A 25,479-nucleotide genomic window follows, 5' to 3' on the forward strand; every position below is an offset into this window, starting at 1 on the left:
ACTTTTTTTTAATTGGATGTTTCAGGCTTTTTATAATCACTATCACTTAATGCCATTTAGCTGTTCCTAACAGAAACCATGGAGTGTAACAACAACTCTTTGAATCAATGGACATAGAATTCAGTTTACTATACATTACTTCAGAAATCTATTTGGATTTTTTTTAAAACATGTACTATACTTCAGTATGTCTCCTTTTAAACTTCATTTAGGTTTCATCAACTGCTCTGGTTAAGTTCACTTTGACCATACAAGTAGCTGGGGTTGATCCTCCTCGGAGACCTGCCAGGAAAATCTGTGGCCTGGGTACGTTGCTAGAGTTGTCAAGTTTAGTCTGTGTGCCAAAATCCTTTAGCAGATACACTTGGGTGGAGTTATCTCTTCTCAAATGACTGAGATTAGTCTGCACTGAGTGAGTTAATTTCCTACGCAAATTAGCCTAAATATGAAAACAGAATCAGAATAAGAAAGATTTTATTCTTAAATATAATTTTTCTCTGAAATGGAAGTGTTATAGATTACAATGATGCATATTTTTTTCTTTTACATGTACGGCCCCCAGGTTTCACAAATCCATAACTGTGGAATATGTCATTTTAGCACCAATCTGCTGTGGCAACCTTTGTGGAAAAGGCTACAAAAAAGCTTTTTGTGAATTCTTCATACTGTAGAGCCAGGACTTTAAAAATCAACTGTCTGTTTGTTCCCCCTTCCAGTGAACTGTTAACATTAGCATTGATGTAAAAGGATATAAATCACTTGGCATAAAGTTGTTATTGTCGGACTGTATTAAACAAACCATAACATGGGTCGTTATTTTGGAATTAAACAATCCCCATAAAAGGACCACCTCCACCTCCTGCAGGCTGTTTTTGCCCTCAGGTAATTTTTCCTTGGCCCTGGCATGCATGCAACTACAAATGTAAATTATCAATATGGTAAAAAATAAATTTGAAATGGTAGGATATACTCTCATTAAAAATTAAAAGTATTATTTAAAAAAGTTCCACCCAAACTAAAAAAAAATTGCAATCCTAATAAATAAAATAATAATAATAAATTTTACTTATAAATCAAACATTTTTTAAACAATACTACATTTGTTTTATTAATGTCAAAAGCAAATATAAAAGTTTTCCCATTATGGCCGTAGGCCTCAATATTAATCAAATAGTAATAAAACCCATAAATTATAAAATATGGGCCATAAAAAGCCCCCACATAAAAAACAATAAAATTAAAACCCTGTTTAAAAAAATCTAAAATTAAATATAAATGTACAAAAAATGCTTTATGGCAACAACATATATATTTTAAAATAACACAAATAATGCCATTTTGCCATAAATCCCTTTGCAAATAAATCTGTAATTGTTTTTGTGGGTAATAGTTACATATGCCTTAAAAGTTAATGCCCTGTGCTCACAATTAATTATGTGGACAATATAATCCATAATTACCATAAAAATAAATGTTTTTATCAAATTGTGGCTATTAAAAATGTAATTTTAAATTTCAAATGTCTAAATTAAAATACAATTAAATATAAAATACACCTTATGCTCTAATGCAATGTCTGAACCCATGAAAATAAATTTAATTGTTATAAAAATGTTATTTAAGCATCCCTATTTAAAAATTATTTGCAAGTTGCTAGGCAAAAGGCGTGCAAGGTCATGATTACCATCCACCATGCTACTAACAAAATTAAACATGTAATTAAAAGGGCTAGCAAAAATTCAAAACACAATTGGTAAAAGACATTGTTGGGATGTTCCCCCACCGCAAGCAGGATTCTTAATCTGGCTTTATATCCAATTGTGGTAATTCTAATGTTTCAGCTGGCGTTGGTTGTTATATTTCTAGTACTAACATGCTAAATTAAAAAAAAAAAATTGATTGATTGCAAAGCCAGTGGTTCTCTAGACCATGGATACTCCCCAAAAATAAGTACATAAGGTTTGTTCTTTAACAAGACAAAATCAGTGGTAAAACCTAAAGGTGCCAGCGAGAAAATTCTTGCTCGGTCTCAGCTAAAAGCCTTGAGCCTAATGCTGGGCCTTCACGAGTAACCCACTAAACTTGTTACACATATGTATAGGTCTTAATATTAAAAATATACGACCTTTAAGGAGGGGGATATTACCCTGGAATTAGGCGGTATGTTACCCCAGAATTTGATCAAGCTAACTGCAGCCATATTGTGTGCATTCAACCACCATAAATTAATAAAATAAAACAACACATAGTTAAGGGTTAATTTGAACAAGCAGGCCTTTTGAAGACAAAGTCAAATACCAGCTTCAGGCTTGTAGTTTCTGCTAATCAAAATAAAAAAAACCCCAACCAATTATAAAACTAAAAATAAATAATTAAAAACCTTAAGTTTAAGTGTGTTTAATATAAAAGCTTATTATAACTAAAAGTATTAAAATATATTATTAATAATTTATTAAAATTAAAAATTAATTATAAGAAAACTAAATAAAAAAAGTACTTTAAAACGGTTTTCTAAAGCTATCCTGAAAAACTTTTTCCTAACACCTTACTCTTGGCAAAAAAGCAATCGGCCATCGCTGACCTGCTACTAATTACTCAACACCATCTCGAATTTTAAATAATTATTTAAAATGTTCTAAACCTATTGCTTATGTCTATATGTGCTTAAAACTAATAAACAGTAGTTTTAAATAAAAACATGCTTACTTATATCAATCTCTCAGCTGTGTTCCCAATAATTTATTCCTAACACTGCCTAAAATAAAACAATTAAGCTACCGCTGCTTTGGGTTCTAAAAACCCTCTGTAACAGGGTAACATATAATGAGGAGGTAGTGTCTGTGTCTACTGCTCTAATGGATTTGAGTTGATGTTTCTATATTTTAAAATACAATTTAAAACAAAGGTCCCAAAATACAATTTGGGAAACAAAGGTCTTATAGTTGTCATCAAGGATAATGCTAAGAGGGAGAAAAGTAACAAATTACACAAACTGATGGATAATCAAGAAGGATAAAATTCCATTTTCAGTTCCGCAAAGTGGATCTTTACTCTGATAGTCTGCTCTCCCTACATGACTTATGCAGAATCCATGGCAGGTAGAATGAGCAGATTAGCAGAGATGAGATCTTCTGTGTAGATTTAAAATGAGAATATTACCCCAATGTTGCATGAATCTAACAATTGAAACCATAGTATGCAGTGCACACTGTAAGAAAAAATAATCTTATTTGAAAGGCACTTATTGTTTGGGGTGTGTTTTTTTAAATTTACAGCCAAAACATTAAGGGCATACCTGCAATTTCTAACAGCAGGCCATATACTTCTACAGATTAAGTAACAATACCTCAAAAACCTGCCTCAACAATCTACATCCAACACAAAATGTATTTATTTTGTTGCTGTGGTATCTTACGCTCAGAATTGGTCCTGTGCAAAATATGCACACAAAAATTGCAAACGGGATGATGTAAGTCAACATTGAAAGAGTTGGAACAAAGTGAAAAATAATTTACTATGACACAAATTAAGGCCCCAATCCTTCAGTGACTTCCACATAGGTCTACTCAAGCAGAACTCATTGCAGGATCAGGCCCACAAATTGATAGTAAGTTAATGTTGCTGTGAGCAAACCTGGCAGTCAGTTAATTTGTTATTGGCCAGAATACTCAACTCAGTGTTATAAAATATACACATTTCATTGGATGTCTGAAATCAGACTTCAAAAGGCAAGAAAAAGCTCCATACACATTTTCATATACAAGGGACCGTTATTACAGATTCTCTCATCTATACAATCATGCAGCATATTTTCTTCAACTCACTCTCTGTAGTTTTATAATCTCTTAGTGGTGTTTTTACCCACACTTCACTACAGTTACTACAACTTTTTTTCCTTGTGACTTGGTGGTATAATATTTATTAATGTATACAGCTTCATTTGCAGTAACTTTTTTTTTATCATCTTAGCCCTTTTTGTATCATTGTACTACAAAGGTAAGATATAGCACATTACTTCCAAATGGTTAAGCTGTCTATATTAGTTAAGCTGTTTTAGTACAGAGTAGCACCCTAAAAATTCACTATTATTTGAAAGAATCTTACAACTTAAAAGAGTGCCTGAGACTTTAGAATCAATGAATCTAGCCAGGAAAATATTGCTCAAATAAAAAAAGTTTTTTGTGGGGGGGAAGCTTTTGAAACAGGAATATGAAATAGAGTGAAATAAGATCAAACAGAAATGATTACAGGAACTTGTCTCTTCATAGATTTTAAAGCCAGAAGGGATAATAATTATGATAATCTAGTCTGACCTCCTGCCAAACATGCCAAATTTTGAAAGGCTTAATCTTCCAGATAATACTGATACAAACCAATTTTATGGCTTTTCTCCTCAGTTCCCATTCATTCCACTCATAGGACTTCACAATAGTTGGAGGCAATATATGGGTGTCAGTCTGAGTACTGCTGTTGCATTTGGTAATTGGTTTCATTGAACGTTTGTCTCCACTTCTGACCTGGATGAAGATATAGGTATTTATTAGGAGAATCTATAAGTCACAGGGGGGAAAAAATGACATGTAGACACAGCACAGTATTTTTTTAAACAAACAGGAATCTGAGAATACTGAAAACTTTAAAGACTTGAATACAAAATATAAAAGTCTATTAGTAACTAATGGTTAATAATCATCTTATGTTCATATAGTATCTGTCATTCCAGAGGATCCTAAAATACTTTACAGATTTAAATTAAGATACACTAACTCCTTGCTTAACATTGTAGTTATATTCCTGAAAAAATGCTACTTTAAGCTAAACGATGTTAAGCGAATCCAATTTCCCCATAAGAATTAATGTAAATAGGGGGGGTTAGGTTCCAAGGAAATTTTTTTCGCCAGACAAAAGACTGTGTGTGTGTGTGTGTGTGTGTGTGTATATATATATATGTATATGTATATATCTATATACACACACACACACACACACAGTATAAGTTTTAAACAAACAATTTAATATTGTACACAGCAATGATGATTGTGAAGCTTGGTTGAGGTGGTGAAGTCATGAACTAGCACTCAGCTAAGCCCTCAAGGGTTAACACATTGTTGTTAATGTAGCCTCACACTCTACAAGGCAGCATGAATGAAGGGAGGGAAGACAGCATAGCGGACAGAGACACACACCATGTGTGTGAGAGAGAGATGCACATTACACCTTTAAGTACGCTGACCCCACTCTAAGTACATTGCCTTTTTAAGTAGATCAGCAAGTTGAGACAGCAGCTGCTGCCAGCAAGCTCCCTTGGTCCTGAGCCCTGTCATGTTCCCCCATTGCTCTGTGGAGATAAGGTACAGGAGCAGGGGGCAGGAGCGGGAGGAGAGGGACAGCCTGACATTAGCACCTCTCTTCCCCTCACCTCTGCACAGCAAGCAGGATGCTCCTGGGAGCAGCTCCAAGACAGAGGGCAGGAGCAGCACATGGCAGTGGGGGGAGGGCCAGCTGAACTGCCCCGCAATTAATAGCCTGCTGGGTGGCTGCTGCACAGGAAACTTAGGGGAGTGGGGAGCTGATGGGGGGCTGCCGGTCCACCCTGGTTCCAAGCCCCCACCAGCTAGCTCCAATGGGCTGCTCTTTCTGCAAGCAGTGGACAAAGCGGTCAGCTGCCAAACAACGTTATAAGGGACTGTAGCAGTGAGCAGACTCACCGGTGCGAAACCTCCTGCTGATCGTCCTGGGAATTAGCTCTTTTCCAGCCTTAGAGTGCCCTCTGCTGGCCGGTGGCTCACCTGCCTCAGGCCCCCTATGCCCCTCCTGGACTTCGGTGGCCCCTTTACTTCGGGGTTCTGCCCCAGCAGTACCCCTACGCTCTGAGTCTCCTCTTCCAGGGGAACCCCCAACGCTCTAAACCCACCTTGCCTCAGTGGCTACTTCCCTGCGGCAGACTGAAGTCTATAATGGCCACTCATCATAGGCAAGGGGGTAGGACCTGCTGCCTTGGCCTATCCCCGAGCTACCCCTCTGCAGCCCCAGAACATTTTGGAGGCCTTCACCAAGGCCTGCAGCCTGGGGGTTTACCAGGCTGGAGCTCCCGAGCTCCCTTTGCCCTTCCCCAGCACTGCTCCGCTTCAGGTATCTTGCTCCCAGACAGCTAGCCCTTCTCACTCCAGTGCTAGAGTGAGATTTCTCTGTCTCCTGGCCCCACAGCCCTTTTATCCAGGCCAGCTGTGGCCTAATTAAGCCAGCCACACCTAGGGCCAACTACCTTGCCAGCCTCCCTCAGCTGCTCTTAATCCCTTTTACCTTGGAGTGGGGCAGCTGCCCTACTACAGGGAGCATTGCACAACTTTTAAACGATCATGTTCTCTAATCGATCAGCAACATAACGAAACAACGTTAACCGGGACGACTTTATGTGAGGAGTTACCGTACAAAATTTATGCAGGGGTTGCTGAAGAGTAGCTACCTCTGGGGTAAAGCCTTTTTAACAATACACAGGACAATTAAATGAAGAATACAATATCTAACTGAAACTGCAGGGGGAATTTAAAAAGCAGAATGCAGTTGTCCAAGTTGGAATTTGTCCAGGACACCAATGTTAACACCCATACGCTAAAAATATAATTTTAAAAATATCGTCTATGATTTTTCTCCCCAAATGACATTTTTTCCCTATTACAATATACAGGGATGGACAAAGGGTCTCCAACTTGTGCTGACCAAGTTTCTCATATTCATCTACAATGCTTAATTACACAGGGCCCTCTCCTCCCTTACACAAACGATTCCTACAAAGGGGGAACAGGAAACATCATCCACAGAATTTCTCTGGACTAAAGATGGGAGAATGCTGCCACCACTGAATTTCCGTGGCCCTGCCCCTCCCACATATAGAGTTTAAGGGTGAACAATTTCCCAGAAGTGATGCCCTTCATCTGTACACCAAAGAGTAGGATCTGCAGGATCCCCACATACTGTACTCTCTTTGCTGGGTAGAGGACTACATATGTCCTCTGACAAAGTATTGTCTCCATAAAACAAATTTTTTCTGTGTCCCACTAATTCCAGATTGGCCAGGTCCCAACACTTTTCAGTGAATCAAAAGGACAGATAGGTCAGTGTCACATCACCTATTCAACAGGGGATGCAAGCAGTGAATACCTGTGAATAAGGAGCAAGGGATTCAAACTGATGATGAAGCTCAAGCAGCTGAATAAGTTCAGCACATTCTTTTGCTTTTTCTCCAATCAACTGAATGAATATATCTGGGGTTTTGGAAAAAACATATGCTGATTCCTTGGAACTGAAAGTGTAATACTTCTCCTTATGTTTCAAAATTCCAATAGCAGGATTTCCTAACAAATAAAGCAAAAACAAGAGTGAACCAATAAATCATTCAACACACAAGGCTCCTATAATCATGAGTATACATTTCCCTCAACCAGCTCTTACTCCATCTCTTTTGGAATTGTAATAGAACCTACAATCTAAACCTTTTTCAAAATTAAGAAATCCTCTCCATTACACAGTAGAATCAGATACAGTGAAAGTCAGCTTCTACAAACCATCAGAACTGATGATGACCATCTTACACCCAGTTCTCCAGGAAGGATAACGATATCTACCACCTTTGTAAAGTACTTTGAAATTTACTGGTGAAAAGTGCTATATAAGAGCTAGATATTATTATAGTCTGGATCATGCTTAAATTACAACCAGAAAGACTACTCAGACTTTATCATCCATATCTATCAAGTTAATATAAAATATATTCCCTTTCATTTATATTGCACATATCTGCAAATGTCTGTCCTGCACATTTCCTGTGGAAGATTGATTGTAATTTAATTACTCTTTTATGCCAAAGGACAATACTAAGTAGGTCAGGAAGTTGAACTACCATTAAAGAAGTCCTGTTTTTACTGCTACAAACAGTGGTGTTTCGCCCCCATTCCCCTCCAAAAAACAAAACCAAACCATCAGTTATACCAAAGAAATGACAGGATTACTAAGTATCGCCAAAAAAGATGAGCAAGTAGAGCCAGTGTTCCCGCTAATTTTTCCCACCCATGTGTGGAATGAATTTTGTTATGTGCACCAATATGGAAGTGATATATGACACATCGCCTCCATACTGATACACATAACAAAATTCATGTGGCAGGCTGAGGCCGAGGGGTTCAGAGTGTGGGAGAGGCTCAGGGCTGGGGCAGAGGGTGAGGGCTCTAGCTGGTGGTGCGGGATCTGGGGTGGGGCTGGGGAGAGGGGTTTGGGGTCCAGTGGGGCTCCACGGGGCTACGGTAGAGAGAGAGGACTCCTCCCCCCAGCTCTCTCTCCCTGCAGCAGCACCTGGGCTGGGGGGAGAAGCGCCTCTGCCCCGGCCGCAGCAGGTCCCGGCCAGGCTGGGTTGGGGCCGGGGCATTGTCCCTCGGCCACAGCAGGTCCGGGGCTGGGCTGGGTTGGGGGAGCGGTATCATGGCAGGTCCGGGGCTTGTGGAGAGGCATCTCTCCCTGCCACAGCCCTGAGCGCCTGCGCAGTGCTCAATAGGCATGGCTGCGCAGCTTAGAGGGAACTTAGGTAGAGACATATTTGAGCTGGAGAGGTTGCTGGGACAAAACATATGAACAACATAGCCAAGTCCAGAACATATGGTTATATGAACACTAATTATAATTTCACAAACACTCAAAAACACAGAGGATTAGTAGAACTATATGTTAGATATAAAGTGCAAAAGTGTTCAATGAATTATTCTAGTTTGCATGCTGGCACAGAAGGAAATACACAGTGTATATGTCTTTAAATGTATTTTTTTGCTAATATATGCATATTTACATTAAGAAAAAATTTAACTCTAGGCACCAATAATACACATAATAATATTAATAATAATACAGAACACACCTGGGAGGAGGAGGCCATCTTTTTCAGCAAGTGTGTGAGCACAAAATCCACGGTACTGGATTAACAACTGATCAAAATTAGCCGTGGTTTCTGGAAAAAGCCACTCTTGTTCCTTGAAATCAGAAATATTTACTTTTATTCCTGAAAGGGAATTTGGCAAAGGAAAGATGACAATAAAATACATGATGTCTAAAATGTGATTTAATGGGAATCTCAAAGGGAGTTCAATCATGCTTTAACACATTATGGCCTGAAGTGTTGAACGCCCACAGCTCCACTGGTTTCCACAGGAGCGGGAATGCACCACGGCCTACTTATTTTTTGGTGGTAGACTGCCTGCAGACATTCTAGCAGTTTAGCTTTTCCTTGGAAGCACATGGCCACAAACAGAAAGTAAAATCTAATAATTTCAGCCATTGTTTTAAACTCACCCATTTGTTTCAAATCCACTACAGCAGAACTTGGTTAATTGGTAGGGACATCTCCCTAACAAATATTTTTGATAACCTAATATCCCTAATTAATTAAACTGGTTTTTTTTCCATCTCAGAGGTTTCAGTAGGCATAAACAGACAAAACAAAACACAAGGAATCCTGAATTATTAAAGTGCAGGGCATTTCTAAAATCAATGTGGCATTTTAATTGGATGCATTTATATACATACTTTAATAATAGTTAAAGCTGTACTTTATTATATAAATTCATACCTACACTCAGGCCCTCTCAGAGGTCCAGGCTACTTCCAGCTTTTGAGGCCTCTAGCCATAATAAAAAATGACGACACATGAAAACAAAATAAGGCACCAAAAAAAGACTGAGACATAATTTGAATATTTTTTTATTTAACAAATGCTTTTCTAGCATTTTTCTGTGCAAATGCACTAATTATTGAGGAAAAATCTAGCTTTTATGCAATGTCACAGTTGATATTAAGCATGGCGAGCCCATTCAAATGCTCGTTTCATAGTTGAACAGTGATAGTTCTTTACCTGCTTCAACAGGTTGAAGGTGCGTTCACCTGAAGCCACTGATGCAGGCAAACTGCCAAAAATACGCAATGCAATTGTGATATTAGGAAACACCCCAGAGAGTCTAAGTTCGAGTATTTCTCGAAGCAATTCCTTTGGCTTGCAATCCAAATTAAAGTTTGTGGAATATATTCGTTTGAGGAAGATGACCTCGTCACTGAGATCTTTTGAAATTTCTTTGTTGTACTGGTGCTGAAATTGTTCAGTTGCAGAAAGTAGATCTTCATTACTCAGTCTGTTGAACTGCCAAAGAAACCCAAAAAGGATACGAATTGGTCGCAGACCTGATTGAATAGAGCCAATGATGACAAGGAAGACATTGACCCTATAATGCTGCTTGGCACCAGATTCAGTAGGTAAGTTGCAACTGATGGAGAACTCAGATGAAATTCCAATATTCTGTGCTACTAATTTGGATTCAGTCAGGATTGCATCCCATTGTTCATGAATCTGTTGAATGTCATTGATAAGACTTTCAATGTTATCCCTCTCAATAACAAGTGTAGGGATAGCTCAGTGGTTTGAGCATTGGCCTGCTAAACCCAGGTTTGTGAGTTCAATCCTTGAGGGGGCCACCTAAGGATCTGGGGCAAAATCAGTACTTGGTCCTGCTAGTGAAGGCAGGGGACTGGACTCGATGACCTTCAAGGTCCCTTCCAATTCTAGGAGATATGATATCTCTATTAATTTAATTTATTGCTTGTGCTTCAATTACCAGATTAGTTTGGTGGATCATTGTAGGTAGCTTCATCCACAAAGATGACATCAGACTGCTTTCAAATTTGGACATGTGCTTCTGAATAGACTGAAGTTCAGTTCCAGCCTGTGCAGTGAGATTGAGAAATTCAAGCTCATTTAAAGCCTTTCTCACTGAATTCAAATGCTGCACAACTGGTTGAACACCATGAATCCGTGCAGACCATCTAGTTTTGGACATCCCATGCAGTGAAACAGGAAGATATTGCTTCAGAATTTCCCACCTTTCCAGCAGTAGTGGACTGCTACTGAAGAGATTGTACATTTGCTGATCAGTTCCAAAGTAAGTAATTGCCTCCTTGCATGATTCAACACAGTCAACACCTACAAAGTTTAGTGTGTGGTTTCCACAGCTGGAGAAAATACAGTTTGAATTATGCTCAAGCAGAACTGCTTGTACACCTTTGTACTTCCCCGCCATATTCGATCCATAGTCATAGGCTTGACCAATGCAGATTTGAAAATCTAACTTAATATCTTCTAGAATTGCTAGTACTCGAGCAGCAATTTCTTTTCCAGTTTTTCTTGTGTAATTATCAAACAAAATAAACCTTTCTTCAGTTGAATTTTTTGAGCTGTCTACAATCTTAACATATCGAATAACCATAGTAGTCTGTTCCTTGTGAGAACAATCTGGAGTGGCATCAACAATGATTGAAAAATACTTGGCATTTCAAATCTCATCAAGAATTGTTGTTTGTACCAATGACCCACATAGCTCAATAAACTCGTTTTGTATGCGTGTGGAGAGATAATGGACTTGCATGCTCTTTTGACTCTCTTGCGATTCTCGAACATGTTTAACATGCTCTGATAAAAGTGGGTCATATCTGCTGAGGAGCTCAACTATGCCTAGAAAATTTCCATTTGCACAATCACCAATACATTGACTGGAACCAAAGAAAGCCAATCCCCGCTCAGAAAGAAAAAGGATGACATTTAGGATGCGCTCAAGAAGTTTTTTCCAGTTATTAATTTCTGTAGAGAGTTCAGTCAAGAGTAAATTCTCAGCCTTCATGCAACTTTCAGCTGATGCTATCCTATTGGCTGATTTCTGTGCAACATAGTTTTCTTTGTGTGACATTGAACTCTCATGTGATGGTCTTCGGTCTTTCAACTTCCTCCAACCTCTGTTGATGCTCCACCCTGATTGATCAGAGAGAACTGATGCATTTGTAGCACTTTTGTTCAAAATGAAGCAGGGTCCACAGTACAGAGACTGGTTATGCTGGAGTATGGAAAAACAGTCTCTTGTGCAGGTCTCACTGTTTGGAAGAGTTTTTGTCAGCAGATGAGTAGGGAAAGCATGATTATCAGCATCTCGTGGAATGTTACTTGGAATTTCAAAACAACTAATTTGAAGAAAAGATTGCATTTGGGCAGCATTGCTCTTGTCAATAATTCCAATATCAGTCACAGTCAAACCTGTAGTACTGTACTCATTAATTGCTCTTGCTGCATAAGATCTACTTCTTCCTGTTGCTGTTGAGTTTCTTGATCACACACAGGATCTTCTGCTGCATCTGTTACTGCTGGCACATCTCCTTCTTGACTACTGTCCTCATGTTCAGGTATTGGCATTGAAATATCACCTGTTGCAGTTGCTGAGTTTTCATTATCTGTAGCGTTGTTTGTTGGGTAAGGTGCGTTTTCCAGTGGTTTGAGAAATGAAGTTCTTGGCTTTGAGCTCTTTGCTGCTGCTTCACTCAGTTGTTCTCACTGTCTCTTGCTTGCACCACTTCCAAATCTCGTCTTCATAGTGATCCATCTGGTCAGTATGTAGCCTATCCACACTTGAAATATTCTGCTGTAAATAAGTAGCTTATCTGCACTTGAAATCTTCTACTGTAAACATGTACACAAATGCTGAAAAGACTTAAAACGAAGGAATACTAATTAAGAACACAAAATGAAACAGTCAGACAGATTATTATCCTTATCACGGAATCAAAACTCAAGCACGCAAGGTATAATATAACAGGCTAAGCTGAAGACAAAGGGATGACATATATATAGTACACACAGACACGGATACAGACAGAGAGAAATTTCAAATGTGTGTCCTCACGAAACTCACCGTACAAGATTGTCCTCACCAATTTTCACCTTGACTCTGGGCCTATAGACTATGAAAGCCTATGATGATGGCCAAGCTACCAAGCTAGGCTCAGTCAACCAAACAGTCACCTCTTTTAGCTACCACATGAAGATAATAATGAGGAATTCTCACACATAAATAATTCCTTAATCAACTAGACGTAAAACTATAAAGACACTAAAATGTAACAATTCTCTACCTTTCAACATGCAATTGATCCAGCACCAGCCAGTAGTAGTGGTTTGTTTATATAACCAGCTGATCTGAGAGGACATGTTCATCACAGTCTAATCTTGTGCCATCAGAACCAATATACTTTTATTAATATTTATGAACATTTTTAACTCGTTAATATGACAAAATCTATATCAGTTAACAAAAAAATTATGTCTTTTACCAAATCACATCTTTTATTTGCTTAAATTTGCAGCTCTAAGCTGAGAGAATGTGTCACATTTTGGTCCGATAGGGATGCGCATAAAAACAAGTTTAGAAACTTATCAAATGCCAAAAAATGAACAAGTGTCTAAATCTGAGGCCCCCTTTGAGCTTCAGGCCCAGGCCAAATGGCCCTCCTGGCCCCCCCTCTGCTTGGCCCTGCCTATATTGCAGACACTTTTTAGTATTTATTGTTTATATTATCATAGAATTGTAGGACTGGAAGAGACCTCAAGAGGTCATCTAGTCCAGGCCCTTGCACTCATAGCAGGACTTAGTATTATCTACACCATCTCAGTCAGGTGTTTGTCTAACCTGCTCTTAAAAATCTCCAATGACAGAGATTCCACAACCTCCATAGGCAATTTATTTCAGTGCTTAACCACCCTGACATTTAGGAAATTTTTCCTAATGTCCAACCTAAACCACTCTTGCTATAATTTAAGCCCATTGCTTCTTGTCCTATCCTCAGAGATTAATGAGAACAATTTTTCTCACTGCTCTTTGTAACAACCTTTTATATACTTGGAAATATTATCATGTCCCCTCTCAGTCTTCTCTTCTCCAGACTAAACAAACCCAATTTTTTCACTCTTCCCTCATAAGTCATGCCTTCAATCATTTTTGTTGCTCTTCTCTGGACTTTCTCCAATTTGTCCCTATCTTTCCTGAAATATGGCGCCCAGAACTGGACACAATACTCCAGCTGAGGCCTAATCAGCGTGGAGTAGAGCGGAAGAATTACTTCTCATGTCTTACTTACAACACTCCTGCTAATACATTCCAGAATAATATTTGCTTTTTTTGCAACAATGTTACACTGTTGACACATATTTAGCTTGTGATCCACCATGAGCCCCGGACTCCTTTTTGCAGTACTCCTTCGTTGGCAGTCATTTCCCATTTTGTATGTGTGCAACTGATTGTTCTTTCCTGAGTGGAGTACTTTGCATATGTCCTTATGGAATTTCATCCTATTTACTGCAGACCATCTCTCCAGTTTGTCCAGATCATTTTGAATTTTAATTCTATCCTCCAAAGCAACCCCTCCCAACTTGGTATCATCTGCAAACTTTAGAAGTGTATTCTCTATACCATTATCAGAATCACTGATGAAGATATTGAACAGAACTGGACCCAGAACTGATCCCTATGGGACCCCACTCAATATGCACTTCCAGCTTGACTGTGAACCACTGATAACTACCTCTAGGAATGTTTTTCCAACCAGTTATGCACCCACCTTACAGCAGCTCCATCTAGGTTGTATTTCCCTAGTTTGTTTAAGATAGCACCCAGTTGCTCCAGTAGGGATCAGATCCCATTTTGGTCAGTATTATGGAAAAATATATGAAGATATGTCAAGGTGTTTACAAATTTAACATAAAGAACGATTTAGTAGCTTATGCCATAGGAGTAACTTTAAAAATTGCATCTGAATTCCATCTCACATGCTCTTCCCAAGAGTGTTTCTAGCAAAATTTCAACTACAGCATTGACAGGGCCTTAGATGAAAAAGGTCTGATCTCACACCTACAGAAGTTAGTGGCAAAGTGTCCATTGACTTCATGGGGAACAGCAGCAGTCCCAGGTATAGCAGCACACTGATAATGTAGAAGAAACAGTAGCACTATACCAGGGAGCAGATATTGGTGTCCAAGCATTGTTTTCGTCTCAGTTTTCAGAAGATGTGTACTAATTATATGTAAAGCATGTTTTCATCAAGAAAGTAAGAGTTCAGTTCTGTAAAGCATTAAGTGCTCCTATGTGGTCCTGAGCACCTACAAATTCTGTTGCCCTCAACAGGACTATTGGGTAAGGACCCCTATGTCAGTAAAGATTTGCAGGGTCAGGTCCTTCTTTAGATAGGAATGTTGCACTTTTTAGAAAGAGGATTTAAGTCACAAAATCATACAAGGACTCAAACGGGAAAAAGGAAATGTGATAAATTTCAGTACCTATGGTTTCCTTTATCCTTTGCTCATCACTTTTCACAGTCACTCCTTCGAGAAGCGACTCCATCACATCATCAGGAAAGAGTTGTGCATGGATTCCCAAGAACTGCTGTAGACTGACTGTCAAATTAGTCAGGAAACTCAGCAGCAATATCTCATCCTGAAAGCTCGTCCAGAGGTTAGATAGTGCTAGAAAGATAGGCTAAAAAATAATAAGAAAGACCTGAAATCTACATTTGCTTTGTCTGTAAAATTAAACAAATACTGTAAACAATACTCACAAATACAACTGTTAAATGCAAAGGGCCCAATCCTGCATGCTCTCTGCACTCAGAAATCCCAGTGGAGGGTTTGCAAGATCAAGCCCAAATCCTAGAAATCATTTAAATGTACTTTAAAAGTAATAAAACAACATTTTGGGAAAACATTGGAGGCGATTTTCTGAATTACATTGGAAAAGAGTCTCGCCTCCTCCCCACAAATATAATAATATAAATGCAAAAAGAGAAGATAGGCAGAGGAAGGCAATAAAGAAGAAATTCCTATATTCAGGTTAACTATAAAAAGAAACACAAACAGATCTAGGCATAGACAAATTTCAGCCTTTGTTCCTCTCATTTTCCCTCAGTCCCAAAACAGTCTAGTACAGATACAGATTTCAAAGACAGTGGCAGAAAATGGGCCTGTTGTAACATATCTGAAATCACTGAGGAAATGGCCAGCAAAAAATTAATTACATTCCTGACTATGCTGAATAGATTTTGAATGTTAACACAGCCATCTTCAAGTTTTCAGATCTTAGCACAGTAGAAAAGGGCTCCCCCAACATCAGGAATACATTCAAGGAACTTAAAATTCATCCTAGCACATTAGCATTCATGTTAATGAAGCCAGGATAAGAATTGGTATGGGAGTTAGCTCTGTTGTTCATCAGCATCACTATCATGAAATGCTATGGACACAAGAAACTAAAACAGAGGAATGGCAGCAAAATAATTTTTGCTGTAAATAGCATCATAACCATCTTTAGCTCAATTGTTGGAAAATGAGTGAGCCTACTGTATACTCTAAAATGCTTGTCTGCTACATTCTCAGTCAAGGCCCTGTGCTACAAATGCTAAATTATAAAATAATCTCCTGGTGCTCTTACACAATACAACTTCTCTGCAGCAATTTGAAGACAAGTAGAATTAAGTGGTCTTGTGATGGGGAAAGTTCTACCTGCAAGAGCACAGATGGAATCAAGTATCTTGTACATATTCTGTTGCTAACAGAGGTGAAGAAAACAAGCAAATAACCTGGTAAAGAGAAGCCATTCAAGAAAGGAAATCTATGGTAAACTCCTTAGGACAGGGATGATGTGCCTTCTTGTTTGCTTGTAAAGTGACAAGTATGTTTTTGGCCCTTGTAATAAAAATGAACAGTACAGCGAGAGAGAAGACAAAGGGAAATAATTGCTCTGGGTAGCAGGATAGAAGAAAGGGGTGTCTGCTAAAAGGACAGTATTTGTAAGATCAACAGGCACCTAGAAATAGCTACATTGGATCAGACCCAAGAGGCATCTAGTCCAGTATCCTCTCTTTGAAGTGGGCAGCACCAGATGCTTCCGAGGAAGGTATAAGAACCCTAGAGAAGGTAGATGTGGGATAATCTGTCCCCCATATTAGGTCTCATGAGGCTCTCTAACGGTTAGAGATTTACTTAAGCCATGAAGCATGAGGTTTAAGATCCCTTCCAAAATTTTATTATCATTAATTATGACAGAAAGTGGACAACATAGTGACTATTTAATTACGTATCTTCCCAGCTAAAAATAAGAACCCAAATAAGAACTGACCATGTGGAGGTTTGCACAGCCCTAGTTTCAAAATAATATGGATAGAAGACTCTGAGCCAAGGCTATTCCAACATAATACAATAGTGAAGCAACATTAACTTAAAACTCTCATCTCTGAATACTTTTACCTACTATTGTTAAAAGTAATATTTAAGGCTACTATAAAGAAAAAGGATAGAGAAAATCTATTTTTAGTGCTATTCTATGCATTTAACAGCACTTTTGGCATAATCATTTTCTCTGTTCACCTAGTCAGTTTTCCCTGCTTTTTATGTCTTTCGCAAAACAACTGGGAAGAAAACGAAAATGTAAAAAAAATAGGAAAATATGTTTGTAAAACCACAATTATTGAGAAGACAACTCAGGGCAGGTGTAATAACAAACTTCTTTTAACTTTTTTTTAAGCAAATGAATAGATGTCAAGGTAGCTGTGTCTGTGGAACACTGCCTGAGTGGAACACTGCTATTAGACAGACACAGAAAATAAGATCTTTTTTCCTAATTCAACATGAAATTTATGTGAACCATGTCACATGATAATGCAGCATAAATACTGTATCATGTTAGTATTGTAGACAATAAAAGTATTTTTCTAATTTGCTTCTGTTCAGAAAATAATACTTTTGCATTTCAAATGCTTACAAAAACTTGTGATGTAGGTACAGCAGTCTTTGCTTGAACAGTGTTTTTTAATTGCTCTATTTGTGCTGCAAACTGCTTGTCCATCATTTCAACTTCTTGTGCACACGTGATCACATCAGACTGGAAAGAGAACATACCTCAGGTAAGGAGTGTGACAGTCACAGAAAAATAAATAGCTAGCAGAAGCTATTTGAGTACTTGCATTCTGCCTCTTTTGGGGAAGTTATATTTTAAGGAGTGGCATGCAACCTAACTTCTAAATAGAGTCAGAATTTTACAGCCAGAAGGACCATTAGATCATCTAGTTTGACCTCCTGTAGATCATAAGCCCTCAACACCATCCAGCATCCACCCACCCACTAAACCCAACAACTGAAATCAGAGCAATGTATTAAAACCCTCAGGAGACTAGACTAGTATATGCCACATGCAGAGAACAGGAGGCCCCCGCAATGGCAGGGAAATTATTAAGTGAGATATACTCAGATATTCCTGGAAAGTGACCCATACCCACATGCTGCAAAGGAAGGCGAAACCCCCCGAAGATCACTGCTAATCTGACATGGGGGGAAATTTCTTCCTGACCTCACACATGACAAACAGCTAGACCGTGAACATCTGAGCAAGAACAGCCAGCTAAGTGCCTGAGACGGAGAATGCTCGGTGCCAATTCATAGCCCTGGCCCTCCCCATCCAATGTCCCATCTCCAGCAGTGTCCATCCCTGACCCCTGCAGGTGGCTTGCTGAATCCCTGAGGCGTGAACTTTTAATATATCATTCTAGCTGCACAGCTCAAACACAGCACCAGGATTTCTTTCCTCAAACATATACCCCTATTTTACTTTGTAGAATGCAATTTACACTGATATTAAGATATCCTAAAGAATCCATAAAATATAATGTGATATCTCACCAGAATGATGCAGAGGAAGGCTTCATGTTGTCTCACATTGAACAGTGCTTCCTTTAACATAGATAATCTAGCTTCTATATTTCTGTGTGGGCTCTCACACATCATTTCCAAGACAGCTGTGTAGCGGTATGCCAGATCTTGGGAGGCACGAAGCTCTGCATCAATAGGCTGCGTGGCTGCTGGAATGGCTTCATTCAGAATAGCTGGTACTATTTATACAGATTTAGTATGAGATGCATAGGAAGGTAACAGATATAGAAACACATCATGGTAATCATGCTAGATAGCTAATATTTTAGTTTCAATACTTCGATCAGAAGAATCCTCCAACAGATTTCGGAGTGTAAGCTCTTATTCTGAGACAGCACACATTTCCAAAGTTTGTTTACAAGACCCAACCATTACGTACACTGCTGGTCAAATGGTTCTTAAAAATGACAACTTTTCTGTGAGGAAAATGCTACAGTATAGTCTAGGATTATGGAAAATTAGCTTTTCAGACGGTCTTGGTTCAATTTTGGGCTCTTCCAAAATTTTCTGTGTGACTTTAGGTAAATCACTTATGTGCCTCAGTTTCTCCATCTGTGAAACTGGGATGATAATAATAATACTTCCCTGCCTCATAAAGGTGTTATGGGAATGAATTAATTCACATTTATGAGACGCTCACATAGTACAGTAATGGGTCTATATAAGCCCAGAAAGAGAGAAAAATATAATATTGCTTATTAAAATGAACTATTTTTGCTCTTACTGGACACAGCGCATTACAACCCCCCCACAAAATTCCATAAGCTGCACAATGGGAGTCCAAAATCTTTGAGCTGATGGTTTTATAATTAACACTTCTTCCTTAGAGCCTCATTATCAAAGGAGAGTATAAACAGGCGTGCATCCATTACATTCTACATTTGGACGTGTAACTAGACATCTGTGCATGCAAAAGAGGTAAGTTGCACACTCAGAGCAAACAGTTGTGCCATGTGGGGTTTTTTTATGCATTCCTCTTTATATGTGACTTAACATTAAAACATAGGCAAGCAGCAGAGGCTGTGTGGTGTAATGATTAGACTCAGAGAGAAGATCTGAGTGGCAAAACTGTTCATTTCTATTCAGTCAGCTCTGCCCACAATTTGCTGTATGATCTTTAGAAAAATCACATAAATCTCTTTAATTAATCTTTTTCAATCTGTAAAGTGGGGTAATAATGCTGTATATACCTTTGTGAAGAGCACTAAGAACCCTGAATTAAAGGTGCTCTAAGTGCAAAGTATTATCTCGATTATCCAAATAATCAGTAGAATAGTTGATTATTTGCATGTTCACAACTCACAATACATGTTATTATTTATTTTTGTATAGCATTCATTCAGAGGTACTAGAACATTTTACATATAGTGTCTTTGCCTCTATATCAGGGATCGGCAACCTTTGGCACGCGGCCTGTCAGGGAAATCCGCTGGTGGGCCAGGACGGTTTGTTTACCTGCAGCATCCGCAGGTTTGGCCGATCGTAGCTCCCACTGGCCGTGATTCGCCGTTCCAGGCCAATGGGGGCTGTGGGAAGCGGCGGCCAGCACATGCCTCGGCCCACACTGCTTCCCGCAGCCCCCATTGGCCTGGAACGGTGAATCGCAGCCAGTGGGAGCTGCGTTCGGCCGAACCTGCGGACGGTGCAGGTAAACAAACCGTCCCGGCCTGCCAGCGGATTTCCCTGACAGGCCACATGCCAAAGGTTGCCGATCCCTGCTCTATATGAAAATACAATTAAACTAGTAGATTACAATATATCATATATATTGCAATCTTATTTCCATTGAACAGCCATTTAAATAATAATTCTGATACATTTAGCAATGAAATATTTAATAGCATTGGTTGTTTGTGGGTTGCAGGGCTCAACAGACATGGGGCTCACTTCTGGCTTATGTCCCCCTAAAGCTCATGCTTCAGTTGGTCACCAGCAGGGGTCAAGAAGGGATCCCCTCCCCCCACCTCCTTCGCCCCCGCAAGGGAGTTTTTTTTTTTTTAAATCCCCTTCTTTTGAAGCATCAGGGATAGCAACAACTGGAGATGGGGCACTGAGTAGGCCAAGGCTATGAGGTGGCACTGAGCATTCTCTCTCTCAGATGCTTGGCTGGCTGGTTCTTGCTCATATACTCAGGGTCTAACTGATCACTATATATGGGGCCAGGAAAGAATTTTTTCCCACATCAGATCAGCAGTGACCTTCGGGTTTTTTTGCCTTCTCTGCAGCGTGTGGATGTTGGTCACTTCCTTGCCAGAATTATCTGGGTCTCTATCATTTAATCATTTCCCTGCCACTGCAGGGGCTTCCTGCACTGGTGCACATTGGTCCTGCCTATTCTCTGCGCGTGGCACATAACAGTTGAGTCTCCTGTGGGTCTCATTTAGTTTGGTGTCATTTCTGTTGTTGGATTTAGTGTGCAGGTGCTGGGTGGTGGTGGTGACCTGCGATATACAGGAGGTCATACTAGATGATCTAGTGGTCCCTTCTGGCTTTAAACTCTATGACTCTATATTTTAAGGAGGGAGTCAAAAATAAGAGCAACAAGGAAGTTTAGCCATCTCTTTGGGCTTACTATTTTGGGCTATCTGGCTGCACACTTAAAAAGATTCCAGTGCATCAATTTACATTGTTATAGTTATCTAAACAACCTGAAGGGCTCAAGACTTAAGAGATTTTTGAGTATTCAAGAAGAATTGGGAGAAATTATCCAAAATTATCAGAATTTATGTATTTTCTGTCCCATGGATTTCTAATATCTCATGCAATATTAGATTAAAGGTATGCTCTACTGTAAATATTTTGACAGTACCATTTTGACATTTGCATTGATTGGCCTTAAACATTATGCAATTCATTCCTCTAATAGTTTGTTTTTCCTTCAGGCTTACTGACACTGGGCCAAATCCTGCTCATCTTGAGTAGCGTGAAGTCATAAGGCTAGAGGCAAGAAGAGTCTGGCTTAGGGCTCATAATTTTAATTTAGTAATATACCTACAGTCATCAATGCCTTCTCCTCCTTTCCCACAGTCCTTGTTGAATAACCGAATTCCTGTGACAATCATGGTAAGTTCTTTCAGTTGTCGCTCTTTGTCCTTCTTACTGAGAGAGAGAAAAACACCCAGCTCTGTCTGGGGAAACACACTCTGCAGGGCAGCTGAAAAGATTTAAAAAATAACAGCAGGTATAAGAATGAAACTGAAAATACTAGGGAAACAAAACTAACTCCTCCTTATGGCTAGTTGTGAAAATAGCAGTGTATTCTAGATTTGGAGAGATGCTTTGGCGCTCACAAATTAATAATTTTACCACACCTATTGTTGGAGACGAGCAAATAACAAAGCAGACAGGCTGATATGCTATCAAGCTATTTTATGCCATAGAAATGATTTATCTAAAATTCAGACTATTAGTAACAAATATTTTTAAAGCTGCCACAATTTACAATATTTACTAGTGTCTGGGCAATTGGACGTTTTAATGAAAGAGTCAGACAGCCTGATTCCCAACTCACACCGGTTTCACACCAGGAAACTCTACTGAAGTCAATAAAATTATTCCAGATTTACATTGTGTCAGAGCAGAATTTTCCCACAAGGGATGCCCAGTATCAGATACTTTGACTGGTTACTGACCTGTTGCCTCCCTAACAACCTTGATGTCTGTAGGGGATCCGAGGCCAGAGCGTAGCAGAACATAGCTAACAATCTTTCGGTAAATGCTCTCCAGCTCTTCTCGTGTACGAGCACGATTATCTGTGATTTCTCTGCTCACAGGGGCCAGCCTGGCCTCTAGAATGCGATGCTGCTCATTAAGTAACTCAACTGAGAAGGAAAGATATTTGAGAAGTGTTATGTTACAGCCAAATATTATTCTCATTTTTGGTCTAGCCTACGTAGAGTGACATAATTTTCACTGGACTGAACTTGCTGTTTGTGAATTTTGGGCCTGCTCCAAATCCCAGTGGCTCTGGATCAAGCCCTTAGATTTGCTAATTTTAAAAATCCACTACGAAAGCCAGTGCTAGGCAGCAAAAGCTTTCAAATAATTTTCACAGTTTATCCTGATGCCCTATGAATGTCCCATGCCTCTCAGCTCTCCCTGTCCCAGGAATACTGCATGTCACCGTGACTCTTAGTCTCCTCCTTCTCTTTTCCTGTTCCCACCCAGACCTTCTCTGCCATTTTAAGTCACTGGGCACTGATCAGAGACAACATACAATATTTATATATAATAGTCAAAGACAAGTATCTGCCTAATTCACTGGGATTGTAATATTTGTATTTTATGAAATAATCTCTGGACTATGCAAACTCAATCCATTTAAAATAGACGGTCCAATAATGCTGATCCTTCTCAATTGTGAAAAATCAACAAATGGACAAATTCTGCTCTCAGGTCACACAAGCACAGGTCTAGAGTAACTGCACTGAAGTCAATGGACCAGTGTAACTGAGAGAAGAATTTGGTTCAAAGAACCTAGAACGTTGCCTTTCTATAAAGGTAAATCTCTCTCTCGCTTAAAAAAAAAAGCGAATGTGTTCTGGCTTCCAAGTCCATTATACATTCCTTCTATGTTACATCCATGCTGTAATACTGTACTTCCCATGATAGACCTTGTGGCACTCTGTACCTCAAACCAGTAATTATGATATGTTTTGTACAAAGTATGCCATGTAAGATATATAGGAAAGGTCATGATCTCCTGAAACCCATTGTTCCATCAAAATATGTATATTATTAGTGTGTATGAAAGTATGAGATTTTGCTGTACGGTTGTTATTGAAATATGTTGTAAGTTTGGGAGTTGTCCCTTGCTAGTTCTTCAGTGACAATAAAGGAGGTGATCCACACCCAGGCAGGCGTTAAACGACCATTAATCAGCAGAGGAGTTGTAGACAAGGGATTTACAATTCTGTAAGAGAAGCACCACACAATGGGGATTGTTCAACCCTGTGACTCAACAAGGCCCATCATAGAATATCAGGGTTGGAAGGGAGCTCAGGAGGTCATCTAGTCCAACCCCCTGCTCAAAGAAGGACCAATCCCCAACTAGATCATCCCAGCCAGGGCTTTGTCACACCTGACCTTAAAAACCTCTAAGGAAGGAGATTCCACCACCTCCCTAAGTAACCCATTCCAGTGCTTCACCACTGTCCTAGTGAAAAAGTTTTTCCTAATATCCAATCTCAACCTCCCCCACTGCAACTTGAGACAATTACTCCTTGTTCTCTCATCTGGTACCACTGAGAACAGTCTAGATCCATCCTCTTTGAAACCCCCTTTCAGGTAGTTGAAAACAGCTATCAAATCCCCCCTCATTCTTCTCTTCTGCAGACTAAATAAGCCCAGTTCCCTCAGCCTCTCCTCATAAGTCATGTGCTCCAGCCCCCTAATCATTTTTGTTGCCCTCCGCTGGACTCTTTCCAATTTTTCCACATCCTTCTTGTAGTGTGGGGCCCAAAACTGGACACAGTACTCCAGATGAGGCCTCACCAATCTCAAATAGAGGGGAATGATCACGTCCCTCGATCTGCTGGCAATGCTCCTACTTATACAGCCCAAAATGACGTTAGCCTTCTTGGCAACAAGGGCACACTGTTGACTCATATTCAGCTTCTCGTCCACTGTAACCCATAGATCCTTTTCTGCAGAACTGCTGCCTAGCCACTTGGTCCCTAGTCTGTAGCAGTGCATGGGATTCTTCCATCCTAAGGGCAGGACTCTACACTTGTCCTTGTTGAATCTCATCAGATTTTTTTTGGCCCAATCCTCTGATTTGTCTAGGTCCTTCTGCATCCTATCCCTACCCTCCAGCATATCTACCACTCCTCCCAGTTTAGTGTCATCTGCAAACTTGCTGAGAGTGCAATCCATGCCATCCTCCAGATCATTAATGAAGATATTGAACAAAACTAGCCCCAGGACCGACCCTTGGGGCACTCCGCTTGGCATGCCTGGGCTAGTTTCTTTGCAGGGACATGGACTAAAGCTATGTTTTCATTGCACTTTTGTCGTTAAAACTTCTGTCGGTCAGGGGTGTGATAAAAACACAAAAAGTTTTAATGACAAAAAGCTCCAGTTTGGACAGCACTTTGTCGGTGGGAAAGCTACTGCCCCTCGTTGGGGGTGGTTTTATTTTGCTGGCAGGAGAGCTCTCTCTTGTGGCAAAGAGCTGTGGCACTGTAAGGTACAAAGTGTAGACATAGCCTAAGAATATAATATCAAGGACAGTGGCATTGTGCTTTTACCTTAATCCTCCCCCACCTACACTGGAAGCAACACAAACGCTGGGAAAACAAAGACTTGAACTGAGGAGACTAGTCTCAGGCTTAAAAGGAAAGCCTGTGTATTAAGGACTGTAACCAACCTGTAGCATCCAGAGGGGTGAGAAAACTGCCTGATCCAAATATTGTTCAGTCTAATAAGGTTCAGGATTTAGACTGCATGCTTACCTTTTATTTTCCTTGGTAACTATCTCTAACCTTTAGTGCCTACCACTTATAATCACTTAAAATCGATCTTTCTGTAGTTAATAAATCTGTTTTATATTTTACCCAAAACAGAGTGTTTTGGTTACAGTGCTTGGGAAATCTCAGCTCAGACAGGGCTGGCTTTAGGCCAATTCCCCCGATTCGGGCCCCGCACCCAGCCAGAGCGTGGCAAGCCTGCGGCCCCGCTCCCCGGGTCGGAGCTCCAAAGCCCCGCGGCACCGCTCCCCCAGCCGGAGCTCCAAAGCCCCACAGCCCCGCTCCCCCAGCCGGAGCCGGGCAAGCCCCGCTCCATGGGCTGGAGCTCCAAAGCCCAGCAGCCCCGCTCCCCTGGCCGGATCTCCAAAGCCCCGTGGCCACGCTCCCCCGGCCGGAGCAGGGCAAGCC

At 40.0% G+C, this 25,479-nt stretch overlaps 1 protein-coding gene across 1 annotated transcript in view; it reads right to left on the reverse strand.

Moving 5' to 3' along the window:
• Nucleotides 1-30: 30 nt before the first annotated feature.
• The window catches only part of CFAP206 (cilia and flagella associated protein 206), a 27,408-nt gene continuing 1,959 nt past the window's right edge, over nucleotides 31-25,479 (reverse strand). Inside the window, exons 4-12 of the mRNA XM_026652927.1 lie at nucleotides 22,237-22,425; nucleotides 21,600-21,758; nucleotides 18,575-18,783; nucleotides 17,661-17,780; nucleotides 15,185-15,383; nucleotides 8,906-9,046; nucleotides 7,162-7,355; nucleotides 4,374-4,517; nucleotides 31-439 (exon numbers count right to left, since the gene is read on the reverse strand). Coding sequence (XP_026508712.1) covers nucleotides 209-439; nucleotides 4,374-4,517; nucleotides 7,162-7,355; nucleotides 8,906-9,046; nucleotides 15,185-15,383; nucleotides 17,661-17,780; nucleotides 18,575-18,783; nucleotides 21,600-21,758; nucleotides 22,237-22,425 — 1,586 coding nt within the window. The 3' untranslated portion in view covers nucleotides 31-208. The remainder of the gene's footprint in view (nucleotides 440-4,373; nucleotides 4,518-7,161; nucleotides 7,356-8,905; nucleotides 9,047-15,184; nucleotides 15,384-17,660; nucleotides 17,781-18,574; nucleotides 18,784-21,599; nucleotides 21,759-22,236; nucleotides 22,426-25,479) is intronic.

This window comes from Terrapene carolina, unplaced genomic scaffold (genome assembly GCF_002925995.2).
Source record: "Terrapene carolina triunguis isolate 2854851 unplaced genomic scaffold, T_m_triunguis-2.0 Scaffold42, whole genome shotgun sequence".
Taxonomy (NCBI): domain Eukaryota; kingdom Metazoa; phylum Chordata; order Testudines; family Emydidae; genus Terrapene; species Terrapene triunguis.